The sequence below is a fragment of the Cynocephalus volans genome, chromosome 8, assembly GCF_027409185.1.
Source record: "Cynocephalus volans isolate mCynVol1 chromosome 8, mCynVol1.pri, whole genome shotgun sequence".
In the NCBI taxonomy this organism is placed as follows: Eukaryota; Metazoa; Chordata; class Mammalia; order Dermoptera; family Cynocephalidae; genus Cynocephalus; species Cynocephalus volans.
In genome coordinates, this window is record NC_084467.1 from 86,011,966 (window position 1) to 86,029,729 (window position 17,764).

The 17,764-nt window shown below is 31.9% G+C and overlaps 1 protein-coding gene across 1 annotated transcript in view; it reads right to left on the minus strand.

Annotated features, from left to right (window-relative positions):
* DPYD (dihydropyrimidine dehydrogenase) overlaps positions 1-17,764 on the minus strand; it is an 855,274-nt gene that overhangs the window by 729,456 nt on the left and 108,054 nt on the right. Inside the window, exon 3 of the mRNA XM_063105846.1 lies at positions 9,039-9,121. Within this exon, the coding sequence (XP_062961916.1) occupies positions 9,039-9,121 (83 nt within the window). The remainder of the gene's footprint in view (positions 1-9,038; positions 9,122-17,764) is intronic.

A 17,764-nucleotide genomic window follows, 5' to 3' on the forward strand; every position in this document is an offset into this window, starting at 1 on the left:
CATGTGTAATATATATAAATATATATTTATATTACACAATTTACATGAAATAATTACATAGATCACATAAATGCAATCAACTACATATATTTTTTGAGCTGTATTTCAATGATATTTATTAGATTAGATGCACCATCATTACCTAAAAAAAGCGATGTGCTTTTGTCTTTAGATTTCAAAAAATCTAAAGGTATTTAATCTTATTGCCTTATTCATGTGTTAGGTGGCATAAACCAAACCAAGGAACCTACTGTGGGCATGGTAGAATATGTGTCTCTTTATAATAGAAATGATAAAGATAAGATGTTCTCTACATAGAAGACAAGAGGATACTCTTGTACTGTCCTGATTTGGGGGGCAGGGCTTTCAGGAGATTCCCTAAGATTTATTTAGTAAAAAAAAGAAAACTTGGAAGAATGTAATTAAAATAGGATCAAAACATTTAATTAAAACAGAATATAGCTAACACATTGCTTTTGAATACAATTTCATTGGTCAAACTTTACATATAGTTAAAATACACAAACATACACAGGTATTTCTGATTATAAAAGCAATTTATGTTCGATTTTGAAAACTTTGAAAATAAAAAATATGTCACAAATGTTAAGTCTTCTGTAATCACTGATATCATTACATAACATATTCAGGATTTTTAAAATATTAATTTACTTTCCATACTATTTAAAAACCTCCTGATTTTACTAGAAGTATAGAAGTAAACTATTTTGTTAATACTTTATCATCATTTTACTTATTTTATGTCCTTCTTCAATGCCACTTGAATTTTTCTCATAGCCTTATATTTATTTTCTAACCCATTTAATTAATTCTCTACTCAAATATTTAAGGTGCTTTCTCCTTTCTTTCCCTTATTTTTAAACTATTATAAAATAATTTCATGGAATCTCCTTGTATCTTTGTAATCCTAGTACATACCTGGAAAGCAAAAGGAACTCCAAACTCCAAATGCTGTCACATTGAAAGTTTTCCTTGACTTGGAGGGGGAGATTTTATACACACACACAAACACATATAAAATACATACACACATATAATACATGTATACCCAAACACACGCATACACACACACACAAACTTTTCTGCAAGAATAAGATTAAGTAGGATAATGGTAATACCCTTATCTTTATTTAAATCTTATTCAGATGAACAAAATTACTCATAAAGACAGTCTTTTACTCCAATTCATGTAGAAGTAACAATAAAAGAAACATCAGTGTAGTTTAACCACTACACTTAGCAAGGGATGCAAGATTAACATAACTAAAACAATAAACAGCTAAAACAACACCTATACCTATGTACCAGAAGCAACACAACCTTTAGATAGGATGGTAATCAGGCCCAGTGTTACTGAATACTAACAGAGGAGTGAAATTAAAAATGTACTTTAGGCTAATACGGCTAGAAGGAATATACCTGAAAAGCTGAAAAATACCTCTTTTAAATGTCATGGGCTCTCTCTTCGGACCTCATTCCTTCAATAAAAAGTTTAGATTGCTATTTATATTTCTTCAATCTCTGAGTCAAAAGTAAAGAAACAAGCACATTAAAGCAATTTTAACCTTTTGACTCAAATAATATTTAGAATTGTTATATCTCTTACAAACTATTTTCCAAGTTTACCTGGTTGTGCTTTAATATCTAACTCTGTGTAAATAGCTGGGTTTATGACATGCCTACAAATACTATTACACACACCAGAAAAAAGCCAGCAAACATAAACTGTGCAACTCAACATCACCATCTAGTGACAAAATTCTTAACACGTGATGAAGCTAAGCAAAAAGGTCAGACAGATTTCAGAGACATTATGTCCTGGTAGTACATCTATATAATAATAATTTAAATATAACAGTTCTCATTAAATAGACATCGCTCTACAAATAAAGTACAAACCCCTAATGGGCAATGCTGGTACTCCAAAAACGCAATCTATATTCCTGTCATTGAGGTATATCCATAAATCTAACCAATCTGTATTTCTGTGGATTTATTAAGCCACTGCCAAAAAGCTTCCATAGTATTTTAACTGTTTTTTTTAATGAGCTGTATTCTCTGTGTACCTCTTCTTTTTCAGAATTTGACATCCCCTTTTCTCTAGTTATTCAATACAAATGCCTTCCAATTCCATGTATCTACTTCCCTGGCGCTATACTGTCTATGGGACTGAAAAAGGACACAAAGACACAATGCTAAAAACGGCACCACCTTTCCTCTTGATGTTTAGAATTTATTACAGGGGCTAAGACAGGTGCAAAACTATGATAATACAGAAATCAAATCACCTTGGCATGATAAGAAGGTTGAATCAACCGAGATAAGGAGAAAATATGACAAAAAGAAGCTTGAGAATTTTAGGTGTAAGTTCATTATTATAGTAAAGAACAGAGATCTGACCTAAAGATGATGAGTTTTTTTCTGTCCTTAAAATGTTTTCCTTATGTCATCATTTTCCAAAATCCATATAGTCATTGCACTACAATGGGCTCTGACTAAGTTAGACAAGAAATATTCTCTTTGGTATTCTATATTCTAAGATTATAGTGAAATTTTCCAGTCAATTATATCAATTATGTATGACATGGTGAATAATTTTAAATAAGCAGTATATATATTATTTAAATAAAATAATATATACAATCATAATATTTTGTCTTATTTTGATTAATTTTCATAAATTACAAAGCATTCTCTCATACTTTATCCTCATTCCTCATATCAATCCTAAGAGTTTTTTAACACTGTTTTACAAAAAGTAAAACTAAAGGTAACAACTTACAAAAATTACAGTTGGAGTCTCAAATACGGTTCTTACCACCTATCCTAGTATTCATTTCATATTTTGTTCTTTTAATTTTCTTCCTATTTTTACTTCATTATTTTTCTAATTATTCATAAAATATTCCCATTACAGAAAATTTAAAAGAACAGGAAAGTAAGTATAAGCCTGGAAAAGGTATCTGAAAACCAACCACCCAGAAATAATTGCTGTATTTCATTTCTATATTTTTTTCTCTATATTCTCTATGTTCAGTTGCGATCATGTTCTACATGTAATTTTGTTTCTTGGTATTTTCACAGAGTATTATAACATTAGGATTCTTGTGTCACTAAAAACACTGTGCGAAAGACCATTTTAATGTCCACATAAAAGTAAATCTGCCACAATTTACTATATCTTCATTTCCTTATTTGTTTCCTTAATAGTAGACAATTAGGTTCTATTCAATGTGTTCATGGTTATAGTCCATAATTTCAGAACCAGATTCAGAATGTAATATTTCTATGGCTTCTGCATGATATACTTCTACAAGGGAAATTAATTCAAAAGGGTATGTTTATCTTAAGGCTCTTAGTATGTATTGGCACACTTCTTTCCTTAAACAAAGCAGTAGTTTCCAATCCTGAGAATGGCTGTCTTACCATTCCATCTCTAACACTCAAAAACCTGCTCTCCACTGAACTGCAGTAATGGCAACAAGCAAGATACTCATATATTTTTATGAAATTTACATTCTGTTTGCCATTGGAATTGAATATTTTCAAAAGTTTCTTAATCATACTTGGCCAATTATCTATTGAGCTCCTAATTTTTTAAAATTTGTCATACACATATTAATGCAGAACACTGATGTTTTCTAATTTTATATTTTTTCCCATTTACAGAAGCTTTCATAATCAAGGCTTAGTGATTTCTTCACCTACTTTTTAGTTTATCATATCTTTCCCCATCCAAACTTCAGAGACACAGCCAATTCCATAAACCAATGGACTTTGGCTGTTTCATTTACAGCGATGCATCCATCACATGACAACATTTTGATCAATGACAGACACATATAACAGTGGCTATATCTTATATCCTTGATGTATAGCAGGCTATAACATCTGGGTTTGTATAATTGTTCCAGAAGTAAACAATTCATAAGTTTTAAATTGTGTGCTATTCTGAGTACTGCGATGAAACCTCATGTCATCCTGGCTCCATCCCACCTTGAACGTGAATCATCCCTTTGTCCAGTGTATCCACACTGTATATGCTACCCACCTGTTAGTCACTGAGTAGCCCCCCCTCCAATTACCAGATCAACAGATCAGAAGAAGGGTGAGTTCAGTACAATAAGATATTTTTAGAGAGAGAAAAACCACATTCACTTAACTTTTATATTGTTATAATTGTTCTATTTTATTATTAATTATTGTTCATCTCTCTGTGTGCCTAATTTATAAGTTAAATTTGATCATAGATATGTATATATAGGAAAAAACATAGTGTATATAAGATTCAGTACTATCCACAGTTTCAGGCATCTACTGAGGGTCTTGGAATGTATACCCCATAGATAAGAGGGGAATACTTGAGACAGAAAAGCTCATTTATTTCCATTTTTATTTTGAATATGACCACATTAATAAATTCTCTTATTAATTCTTAAAGTGGTTTTGTCATTAATTCTCTTGGGCTCTCTAGATATAAATCATGCCATTAGAGAATAACAGTCACGTTGTCTTCTCCATATCAAATCACACTTATGAGTTTTAGTTGTATGTCCGTTACTACGTTATGGATCTACCTTTCACTCTCAGTTTTCTAAGAGAGTTTGTATATGTGATGTGTGTAAATGTGGTTTAGCCTCACTCTGGCCTCTCCACTGATAAGAACTCCATCAGTGAGAGGCAGTTTAGAGTCACTTTAGCAATACAAAAACATCCCTCTAGGGCGGCACTGTCCAAACCACAGCCAGTAAAAACATGCAAGTATTTAAATTTAAATTAATAAAAATTAAATAAAATTAAGTATTCAGTTAATACCTCAGTTACACTTGTGATATTTCAAGTGCTCAGTAGCTTCAAGTGCTCAGTAGCCACATGTACCTAGTAGCTGTCATACTAAATGGCACACATACAGAACATTTCTATCATCACAGAAATTTCCTCAGGGCAGCACAGCTCTACATGTCTCCATGACCACAAAACAGTGGGCAGGAAACCACCCCTGCCCCCGTCTTTTTCTTCTCAGATGCACAGAGCATATAACAGTGTCCTGTACTTACTATGTTAGAAAAGATTACATTTTTAAATTCCAAAACATGTTTTTCTCTGATGCACACTTTCCAAAGCCCAATATTTTCTTAGGAATCTGGGTGGACTCTCTTTTTCCTAATTTGGTGCACTACTCTTGGCAATCACACGCCTTCCCATGGCTACAAGTATCAAAATACTAACAAGTCCCAAATGTGTACATAAACTCCTAGTCTTCTTCCTGAGTTGTAGAATTATATTTTCCCTCTGCCTATTGCACATTTACATGAGTTTACTTGAGCTATCTCAAATTCATCTGAAAACCAAAATCTTCTTCGTTAATCCTCTTCTTTTTTTCTCTCAGCCTATTTCAGTGAATGCCTTTATTTAATGCTTTATTCAGCCAGCACATTCCAGAGAAGGTTGCAGCCTCTTGAGCTACAGGCTCGGGGCATCCTCACACCTGGGACTGGGGGAAGCTCAGGAGGGGTCTAAAAGGATTCATGCACTGGGGTACTGATGAAAGAACAGGTTCAGGACTGCATGGCAAAGACTGGCCAGAAAGAGAAACTGGATGAGGTGGCAGAGAATTAAACAAGGGCAGAATTCTCCCTTTTCTGTTCTAAGCTCATGGAAATAGTATAACCTTAATAAACCAGGAGGTACCCAACTTAATGAAAGGCACTAACACAGCAGCCACAATATGTCAATCTTAGATTTAGTCCAGTTCTGCTCTATCTCCTACTGGCTAAACACGCTCAGGACAAAAGCACCTTAATGGGCACCCGCAGCCTCCCAAGAGCTACCGAAGAGATCAAGCTTCTGAGAGAAGGGCATGCTCCCAAAGCCAAATTATGCCATGCCAGTGAACCAAGAAGGAAACTACCATGAAGTTTCTGGGAAAAGAGAAAAGAACAAGTACTTGGCCTCTGGGTTTTCATGTCAAGTAGTTGATTTTCTTGTCTCTTCCATTAGACCATTAATCCTCGAATGCAGGGACTGTCTCATACATATCTGTAACCCCATTACCTGATATATTACAAAAACCCAATAAATGTTCATTAAATGAATGATTGTATCTATCCCTACATAGTATCTTCTTCCTGTACTCCAACTCTACACAGCTATAAAATTATCTTCATAGTTTTTACATTTAATATCGTCACTCCAATCCTTTAAAACCATGGCTCCCCAAAATAATTTATGTTCTTTATCATGGCAAGCTAGACTCCATATAACTGACCTCTAAAGTACAGAAAAACGCATTTTCAGCCAGCCTCTTGAGACCAGCCTCTGTGCTAAGTCAGGCTTTTGGCAAATTATTCACATCTGTGTCTCACTGCCCCCTACCCTACTCAGATTGTGAATTGCCCCCACCATCCCTGCCAACCCAATACTGCTCCATTTCCACCTAAGATGTCATGACATAAGAAGACACATTACTGGTAGAAAAATTCTGCCTATTTGAGCTTCGCAGGAAAACCTACATTCAAAAAAACTTGAAAAATCTTGCTTTCCATCACATCAATTACTGTTTCTGAAATGCACTTTGCACCTGCGGGCCTCCATGCCTTTGCTCCATACTAGTCCCTCCACCTGCAAAACTGTCCATATCTTAGAGCCTAGATCAAATTTCTTATCCTCTTCATGGTTTTCTTTGATCCAGATACCCTTCATATAAGGAAAAATTGATCACTGCTGAGCTAACAATGCATTTTGTTATTTTCGTATTAATCACATTATACCTTTTTGTTTGTTTCCATAATCTCACGTGTAAAAGAATGAGCACTTGCTGCATTTTCTAAAGGCAAAAAAAAAAAAAAAAAAGGACATGATGCACAGTATGCTAAATTATGGAATGGTATTAGTTACTACATTATTTCACTGCATTCAGTGAATCTAAACATTACCAGTAATATGTGTGTGGGTATAAAATACGTAACCTATGTAAACAAGTGCATTTCACAGCCATATAATTAAATTCTTATTTAAATTAACTGGACTGCTGCTTTATCTCATAGCATTGAGTAGTTGAGAGGTTACTACAACCAGGTAATACTTGTTTTTCTCACTAGTTCACCTCTACTTTTTTAAAAGCAGGACATCTTGGTGTGTCCTAAAATGTTATGTAAAATTTGGCAGAATTTAATAATCTTCATATGCAATTCTCCCGTCATTCAGTTTGTTGTTTCTTTATGCCAAATTGCCTACACTGATTACATGTCCTTTCCTTGTTCACTGCATTTCCCTCACTCACATCCATTTTCATTCACATTGCCCCTTTTCAACGCTTCCTATGTTTTGGCCTTCAGTCTTTTATTCAACGCATGAGAGCTGCCACCCTCTTTGTCTTCCTGTTTGTCTGTGTTTTTGCTTCAAAATGAATAGATATGAAAATACAAGAAATAACTGTTGTTTTCTAAATAAATAGTGGTATTCATGTTTAATGTATTCAAAATTATTATAAGCATGTACAAAACATGATGTGTTCAATTAATAACTGTGGTAGTTTTAGATAGAGTATAAAGACTACGTGGAAACACAGGAGTTCATTCATAATTTCTGCATTAGTCTTTTCCACAATATAGTTTACACTTTATTTTTAATTTACAACTATTTTCAATAACTTGAATTTTCTGAGAATATCTGATTGCATTTTATATATACACAGATTCTCCATTGTGTACTCAGTTTTATTTTTTCCTCTTTTTTTTATTAGTAAAGACATTAACAATAAAATAGGCTCACTTGCTCCAGCTGGTAATTTCTCAGTACTAGTAATATATTATTCCTCTTTTTGTGACATCATAATCATCTATACAGAAGTACCGTGTATCTTTGTGTAGAAGCTACTGTTTCCATTAAATTTAATTACCTCCCCCTGTGGTTTTAAATAGAAGTGGCTTCAAAATGAGGGCAGCTTCTATTAAATTTAATTACTTTCTCCTGCTGCTTGCATGGTAAAAGGGAGGTTACTAAATGAGAGCAGCTTCTAAACTAAACTATGTGGTAACTGTGTGCTAGCAATAACAAAATTGTATCTAAACTACCCTTGTAGGAAGCCTCTTAAGTTTATCCTTTCTCTGATTTTAATTTTATTTAGCCTTAAGTTCGTTAATAAAAAATGAGCATTAAGATAGAATAAAATATATTTTAAAAATCAATTTTAGTTTCATAGGCTAAGTAAAGGTAAATATACTATTTCTTTACAAAGACATTGGAAATTATCCCACTCAAAGGTTCAATCTCAGAACTTTTCAGACTAATATAATTTGTTGTTTTCTCCCTCTAAGAATGATGAGTTTTATTCCTCACACATTATTAATATCTAGCAAAACGCCTTCCTTGATTCTATCAAAGAGTTTAAAGAACATTTCACTAAAATTATTTAAAAAGCATCAAGTTTGGGGTGTTTTCAAAGAAATACTCAGAAATAGTCATGTTATGTTAAGAAAAGAAAAAAGAAAAAAATCAGACTCATTATAGACCACTGTATTTGAAAAGAAGTTAATCACATGCTTTGTAATTGTGTAAAAATGTAAATCACTTTAAAAACACTATAATATAATCCTATAAAATGTAATAGAAGATGAAATTTAAGAACCTCTTTTTTTAATTAAATATTAATTAGGAGGAAATACTACCCAGTTAAACCACCACTGTACAATGTTTATTTTTTTATATACAGGCAGAATTTAGATGAACAATATTTTCATTCAATCACACAGTTTAGTATAAATATAAAACAAGACACCCTTTAAGCATTTTAAGTAACAAATTAAACATTTACATTTTTTACTGTGCACTGAGGCTTAACATTTATGCAGCTTCAAAACCAAAGTACAGCCTCAAGGGAAGTCTCTCCACTGACAAATTAATACCTTAGAGAACAGAGCTGAATGGTGGCAATGAACTCATTTGTTCCCCCAATAATGAAGAATGACTTTTTCTTTACCACATCTGTGACTGTTGCTATGGTGACCCAGACTTACCTCATTGCTTCTCGGAGAGCGCCTCGCTCACCAAGAGTTGTGTGCTTGATGTCATCAAAATTATTCTCCAGCTTCTCGCAATTCTGCCACATATTAAAAAATTGCATTAATCCTCCAACATCCTGAGAAGAAGTTTATCTATGCAATTATGTAAAAATATAGTTGATCATATTGATTACGGATGCATAAAAAATATGGACACCACTTTAATTGAGTAACATTCATTAAAATCGACATTTGAATTCAACAGTAACAAAATAAAAAAATCTCATGATATATCTGTCACAGAACTATTTTAATCAATTTTTCAAAATGGATAAATGAAAGAAATTGATATTATATAAAAGTAGCAAAACTTCTAGAGTTTTGTGGAATAAAAATGAATTCTCTAAAATAATCTCAAGTATATCAAACCAATTAAAATTCAAAAGAAAAAATAAAGTTTTAAGTCACAGTAAAGGACATTAAATAAATATCTACTTCTAAACAAGTTAGCATTTACTAAGATGGAAAGATAAAACCCAGGTATAATATAATAATAAAAGTTCTGAAAATTTTTAATCAAAATTTTGTAATCATATCTTTAAATTACAATTTTATATATATTTAGTGTTTATAATTGTACATACACATTTATTTAAAATAGATAAGTCCAATTTTTAAAATTAAGTGACATTATCTCATGTTCTTAGAAGAATATTAAAATGGAGTAAATATAACATAAGCAATTTAAACTTCATAAATGTTTCTATTTTCTAGTAGCATTACTGGACTAAACTTCTTTTTTTTTTTTTTTTTTTTTTGTCTGTTTTGTGACCGTCCGCACCGCGCTCAGCCAGTGAGCAGTGAGCACATCAGCCATCCCTATATAGGATCCGAACCCGCCGCGGGGGCGCTGCTGCGCTCCCAGCGCCGCACTCTCCCAAGTGCGCCACGGGGTCGGCCCTGGGGTTGGCCCCTGGACTAAACTTCTTAAAAGGACTTTTTAAAACTTTACTACAATTTTAAATACAACTATGTATTTAAAACTGACTTAATCTCACATAACCCTAATATGTTTTAAGAACATAAAATATGGAATTAAATTTTAGACTAAAAAAATTACCTGTATGAATCTTTTGGCACATCAGATTTCTTGTAGAATTTACTGTTATTTAGGTAATAAAATATCTGGATTTAGTATTTAGTTAATTTTACAAACAGAAAAACTAAATAATAAAATTTAAGTATTAATGTGTTTTTTCTATTCTCAAATTGTAAATAATAAGTTTGCTGGATTTTAAAAAATTACAGAAGTTAGATTAATAAAGACCAATGTGTAAAGTTAATTAATTTAAAATCTATTAGTATATAAACCACTATTTTTACTAATTTTTATTACCACTATTTTTATTAATATTTTTTAACTCAGCCAAATTAAGGCAAAGATCATTTTAACACACAGTTATAATAAAAATCTTGAAAATTACCAAAATAGATCTAAAATAATTTGAATTCTGGATATAAAGTCCTTTGTTGGATATGTACACTACAAATATCCTCTGCTGCTCTGTGTCTTGTCTTTCACTTTTTGAGTAGTGTCTTTTCATAAAGAGAATTTCTTATTTTTAATGAGGCCCAATTTATTATTTTTCTAATTAAAGGTTAGTGCTTTTTGTATCTTGCTTAAGAAATTTAAGAAATTACTCAAAGTTATATATATAATTTCCTGTATTTTTTCAGAAAGCATCATTATTTTACATTTCACATTTAGATATACAATCCATTTGGGATGATATTATGAGTATTACATGGTGTGAGATAGGAAATCACACCATATAGGTAACAAAATTGTACTATTAAAATTGTCCTAACATAATCAGTACTATTTATTGAAAAGGCCATCATTTCCCTACTGTAATTTTGAGTCATTTTTTCCATAAATTAATTCTCAGTATATGCAGGGTCTATTTCTGAACTCTATTCTGTTCAACCACTCAATTTTCTATACTTGCACCAGTATAACACTATCCTAATTACTTATATCTATAGCAAATAAAGAATTCCTCTTACAAATAAATATTAAAAAGACAGATAACTCAATGGAAAATGTGCAAAAGACTTATATAAATGCTATACACACACACACACACACACACACACAAAAGAGAATAACAAAATAACAATTAGAAAAAAAATATGCTCAACATCATTAGTCATCAGTAAAATGCAAATTTGAACCATAACAAGATACCACTACATATTTTGGAAATGCTTAAAATGAAAAATATAAACTACACAGACTGTTTTTCTTATGTGTGTAAAAAGTAATTGAAACACCGCTGGTGGAACTGTAAATTAATACAACCACTTTGTAAAATTATTTGGCAGTACCTTCAATAGCTGCACATTCCAGTATACCTTATGACCTAGCAGTTCCATACCTAGAAATACACCCAGAAAAAATGTATGATGTGTTCACTAAGATTTGTTAATAATAATAGAATGTTAATAGTAATACTATTCAAAATAGCTCCAAACTGGAAACATGCCAATTACATATCAAGATGTAATATACAAGGGTACTTCAAAAAGTTCATGGGAAAATAGAATTGAAAGATAATATAATCTTTCCATGAACTTTGTGGAATAGCCTTGTAGAAATAAATTGTGACATATTCATACAATGAAAAAATACATAACAATTAGAATGAACAAACTACTGCTATGTGGAGTAACAAATGCGTCTCACACACAGCATTGAGTAAAAGTGACACACAAAAGGGAAGAGAGTCAAAATTATCCCATTTATATGAAATATAAAAACAGGCAAAGCTGCAATGAATAATTCAAAAACAAAATTAAGACAATTTCATTTACAAAAGCATCAAAAAGAATGAAATCATATGAATAAATCTAGGAAAAGAAGCGTAAGACTTGTGCAACTGAAAACTACAAAACTTCACAAAAAAATTAAAGAAGACTTAAATAAATATAAAGACATCCCAGGTTTATTAATTGGAAGACGTAACATTGTTAAAATAGTACAGCTCCCTAAATTAACCTAAAGATTAAATTCAATTTGTATCAAAATCCCAGCTCACTTTTTTTTCAGTTTTTAACAATCTGATCCTAAAGTTCATATGAAAATGCAAGAGACCCAGAATAGCCAAAACATTCTTGAAAAATAGAAGGACAAAGCTGTAGCACTCATACTTTCCAATTTCAAAACTTACTACAAAACTACAGTAATCAAAATAGTGTGGTACCAGCATAAGAAAGAAAATACAGACCAACAGAATAGAATTGAGACTCAGGAAATATAAACAACCTTACACTTACAGTCAATTTAATTTTGACAAGGGTTCCAAAACAGTTCAATACAGGAAAGGATAGACTTTTCAACAAATGATGCTAAGACAACCGGACACCCACATGCAAAAGAATAAAGTTGGACCCCAGCCTTATACAATACACAAAATCAACTCAAAATGGACCACAGACCTAAGTGTGAGAGCCAAAAATTTAAAACATTTAAAGCAAAATACAGGAGTAAATGTTTGTGACTTTGGGTTAAGCAAAGGTTTCACAGATAGGACAACAAAAGTATAAGGTATTAAAAAAAAAGATAAATGAAACATTATCAAAATTGTAAATGTTTGTGTTTCAATGGACACCATTAAGAAAGTGAAAAGACAGCACAAAGAATAGGAGAAAATATTAGTAAATCATATATATGATGAAGGACTTGTATCTAGAATATAAAGAAGTCTACAACTCAGTAAGAAAAAGACAATCTAATTTTTTAAATGGGCAAAGGTTCTGAATAGACAGTTATCCAAAGAAAATATAAAAATGACCAATAAACACATTAAAGATATTCAACATCATTTGTCCCCAGGGTAATGCAAATCAAAACCAGATTGAAATACCACTTCATACCCAAAAGGACAGCTATAATCAAAAAGAAGGACAATAACAATATTGGTGAAAAGGTAGATTAATTTGTAGCTTCATACATTGCTGGTGGCAAGGTAAAAAGGTGCAGCCACTTTGGAAAACAGATTGGCACAGCCTTAAATATTAAACACAGAGTTACCATATGAACCAGATGATTGTAACAGGAGTATAATTAATAGAGTTACCATACAAGGGTACTTCAAAAACTTCATGGAGAGATTCATTTTATCTTTCAATTTTATTTTCCACAAACTTTCTGAAGTATCCCCATATTACCCAGCAATTACACTCCTATATATAAAGAAGTGAAAACATATGACCACATAAAACTTTTGTATGCAAATGTTCATATACACACAAATTATTCATAACGGACACAAGGTAGAAAACAACTCAAAAGTCAACCAAACAACCAATGGATAGATAAACGTGGTATACCAATAAGACAGAATAGTATTCAGCCATAAAAAGAGAAGCTGTAAAACATGCTCCAATATGGACACACCTTGAAACAGCATGCTAAGTGAAAAAAAGCCAGACACAAAAGGCCATATTTTATGATTCCATTTATATGAAATGTCCAGAATAGGCAAATCAATAGAAAGCAGATTAGTGGTTTCCAGGGGCTGGAGAGAGGGGAGGATGGGGAGTGGCTGCTAATGGAAATGGGATTTCTATTGGGGGAGATGAAAATGCTCTAGAATTAGGGGTGATCAGTGTACAACTTTGTAAATATACTAAAAACTATTGAATTGTACACTTTTAAAGGGTATACTTCGTGGCATATGAATTATATTTCACTAAAGCTATTATTTAAAAAATAGGCAAACTAACCTATAATGTTGGAAGTTGGCAGATAGTGACTACAGGAGGCATGAGATGGTCTTCTGGGCACTCTTTAATTCATTTGTGAAAATTCACAAAACTGAATACTTAAGATTTGTTTACTCTTCCATATGTAATTATAATGCAATAAAGAGTTTTTAAAAGATAGTTTGAATTCTGATTAAGAAACATAATGCAACCTCATTTATGATGGTTAAAATTTTAAAGTGCATATAAAGCACTTCAAAATGTCTGGCATGATATTAGCTACCAGCTGTTGTTTTTAGTTATTATTTATTTGAATTCTGTACTAAAGATCCAATTCCTGTAACTGAGTCTAACTTATCCTGATCAGCTTTTGATATTTCATTAACTAAATTGTGAACTTTTTCTCTCTAGAGTGATGAGTTTTTAAGCATGACATTTATACAATCACAATTGCAAATATGAATAACTAAATTATTTAGATTAGATGGGCCTCTGAAGAACACTTTTGCAGTACTTCTGGACTAAAAATTAACTTAACTTAGAGCCTGGGCCTCTAAAGTAGAAAACAGTTTTCTTTTCTCTTTGCCCTAATACTGACAGTCACAGGAAAAAAAAAAAAAAAAAAGTAAAAAATAGACATATATAAATTTTACACTTTACAGATTGTATTGTCTTTTCAAATATTTCTGCAGAAATAATACTTTTCAAAAGAGTTTTACACATACAGAGGTTCATTGTAGCATTCTCATGGCAGTGAAAAATAGGAGAAAAATCCTAAATGTTCAACATTAGCGGAATAGTTAGAGAACTTTAAATTTGAGGGATGCTATTTATTCATTACAAATGCGATTTAAGTAAATATTGAACAAGCCAAGTTTATATGACAACACGTAATTTTTTAAAAGAGATGTCATGAAATTGAATATGTTGTATATTATGGAAAACAAGCAAAGCCAAAAAAGGAAATAACTCATTATCTCAGAATGTTGAATAAATAACATTCCTTTTACTTATGCTTTTCGGAATTTTCTAAATTTTCAACTAAGGGTTTATATTTCTTTTTGACTTCAAAATAATTCATAAACAAGCGAGGTTTTAAGGTTTTTGGAAATATTTCTACATTTTATACTGGATTTGCTGGTTTTGTACACCATAACAACAAAATAGCAATAAAAGAAATTTAACACAAAACATGACTAGACTTTTTCAAGATTTCTCAATTTTTCCTATTAAATATGCATTTAACCAATTAAAATTCATGCCCCTTCTGATTGCATGGCAATGAGCTCATGAAAGTTTTCATATTTCTAACTGTCCCAAAAAAAAGTTTCCAATCATCACTTTGTTTTTTTTACTTTTGCATACCCAAAGCAAGACATAAGGATGTACACAAAGTAATAAAAGAAAATAAAGCCATGTAACAAAATCAGTCATATTCATCCGATACATTCAACATACAGCAAAGCTTAATGTTAACAACCGCTACTCAAAAAAATGCCACTTGACTGTATGATTAGCAGAAAAGACCAAAATACAACTATTAGGTTTATAATATCTGGAGTTTTCTGCTTTTATCTGTCATATATTTAAGCCTAGTATGACATGACTACTATCTTTTCATGATTCTAAGCAAACTTTGCAGTACAGTTTTTAAAGTCATATAATATTCCACTGTACCTTTGCACTATTATTTATTGAGCCAACATACTTTTTTTCTTACATTTAAATCTTAGTGGAAGTTTTCACACCTACTTTTTTTTGCATTCTTTACACTACTGACGCTTGATAGAGAAAACACCACCTATCATTAATTTGATACTTCCCCAGAGATGGTTTACAAATCAGATGTGGTAGTAAATACTTCTTTAATTACCATGATATTATTTTCAATATATCTCCAATTTTGGATATGTACGTATGTGATATATATACATACGTATATATACAAAATATACATCTTTGCCATTTAATAGAAATAATTCGTGCCTCTGACAATATTTTTGTTTGGTTTGGTTGGATTTTAAGAGAACCTTAGACACTTTGCATTTACCAATAGGGATTAACAGAATTAAACAACAATATATCTGAATCTCTTTGTTTAAAAACACTTGTTTTGAGTTAGGGTACTATCTTTAAGACCAGCAATGCTACAGGAAATGTGTGATTTAATCATTAATACCAGTGGAAGAGCCTGATAATTGCACAGTTTAGCCATTTAAAGTTACTCCCTAGACTAGAGCAATAATGCTCATGGTAAAAGAAAGTCACAGATAAAGATTTAAGGCAGCCTACTGTAACAGGGTGACACAGTAGCTTGAAGTCAAAAGCAAACACGGATTCCACAAACCTCTTGTCATCCTAATATCCATGCTTGAAATCCCTCGGGGAAAAATATATAATAAAATTTAATAGAAATTACAAATAAAATTTTAACATTTCCCATAACATATAAATTCTTCCCAAAAAATGAATGTTAATATGATTGTTTTTTTTCAAAAGGTCATTTTGTATTAATATCCATGTATAGACAATACATATTTTCGTTTTTTCTGTTTTAAAACATATAGTTTTTGCTTTAAAAACAAAATCCTTGAAGAAATTTTACTTTTTCAGATTTATGGTTTAAAAAATTATACAGATGGTTTGAGGAATCTCAGACTGGTCCAGATGCTACGACAAAATCGCATTTGCCTCCTTTTCTATCACAATGCGGAGTATTGAGACCATAATGAAAAATATACGGTTTTTTGTCTGTTTCTTTTTGGCCCTGAAATCCCTTATCGCCATCCTTCTCTTTGCCAATCTCACTGCAATTTTAAACTTTCTCTTGGCCTCCACCACTGTAAGGGAAAAAGATCATCAAAATAATTAAAGAAGAAAGTAAATTATTGGATTTTAATTTTTTAAGGATCATTCCTAGCATAAACAGTAGGGTTGGAAGACTAACTGACTATCTAGTTTTCCCAGCCATGAAGACAGGAGATCAAAATATTCTCTTAGATACAAAAGAGACAGAGAAAGTGAATACAGAAGGCCTGAAGTAGCCCCACTGAGCTCTCAGTGGCTCCGGGAACTGAGGACAGTCAAATTCCTCAGAGTTAGCTAAAGGAGAGTGTTCTGAGCATCTGAAGGAGTTTCTTCATTTTAATGAGGAGAAATCACCATTTTAGTTGTGGCTAAAGTTGCATACTCAGCCATGAGTTGGAATGGGAACCCAGAATGAGTATGAGGTTGACTAACAGAAAAAGAAACAACGTTCCATGTTTACACTCGGAGTCTGCATAAAGCTTATTGTGTCCAAGGCCAATAAAGGAAATAAGTGAGCACTGTAAGCAGTTAAGCAATCTGTTACATTGACCACAAATTCTTCTATGTACGGTATTTGTATGGATCAAATCCAAGATTTTTTTATATTTCGGGAACAATATATAAAAATACCAAAGAACAGATATATAACTTGAATTCTAATTCAGACAATATTAGGCTCTTGCCATATGGGATAAATATCTCAAGCAACTAACTTCTTTACCTGCTCATTTTCTCATAAATAAAATTAAGCAGCAGAGATCCACTGGGTGAGGGGCAAATAGGCTTACTGTCATGTTTACCATCAATAGAATTTTCCTAACACAGGGGACAATTGTGGGTAAAATCAAGCCAATATCCTATCAAAGTCCATCTTCAGCCCAGTTCACATGGGCATGGATCTGAGAAAAATTACAAACTTATTTTTAAGTGGCAAATATCTTAATATGTTATTCATTCTAGGAGATTCTATTTGTTAGCATAGGACTAACCAAGAATACAATTTTCAGCATAAGTAGGACATAGAAGACTTATTTTCCAGGATAAAAATGTTATCAACAATTCTAAAAAGTTACCTTGTCTGTGGTGCTGACTTGCACTTTCCATCCTTCAAGGACCTCCTAATTTCCTTTGACCAATATAATCGCATGTGAAAGCTGCAATCATCA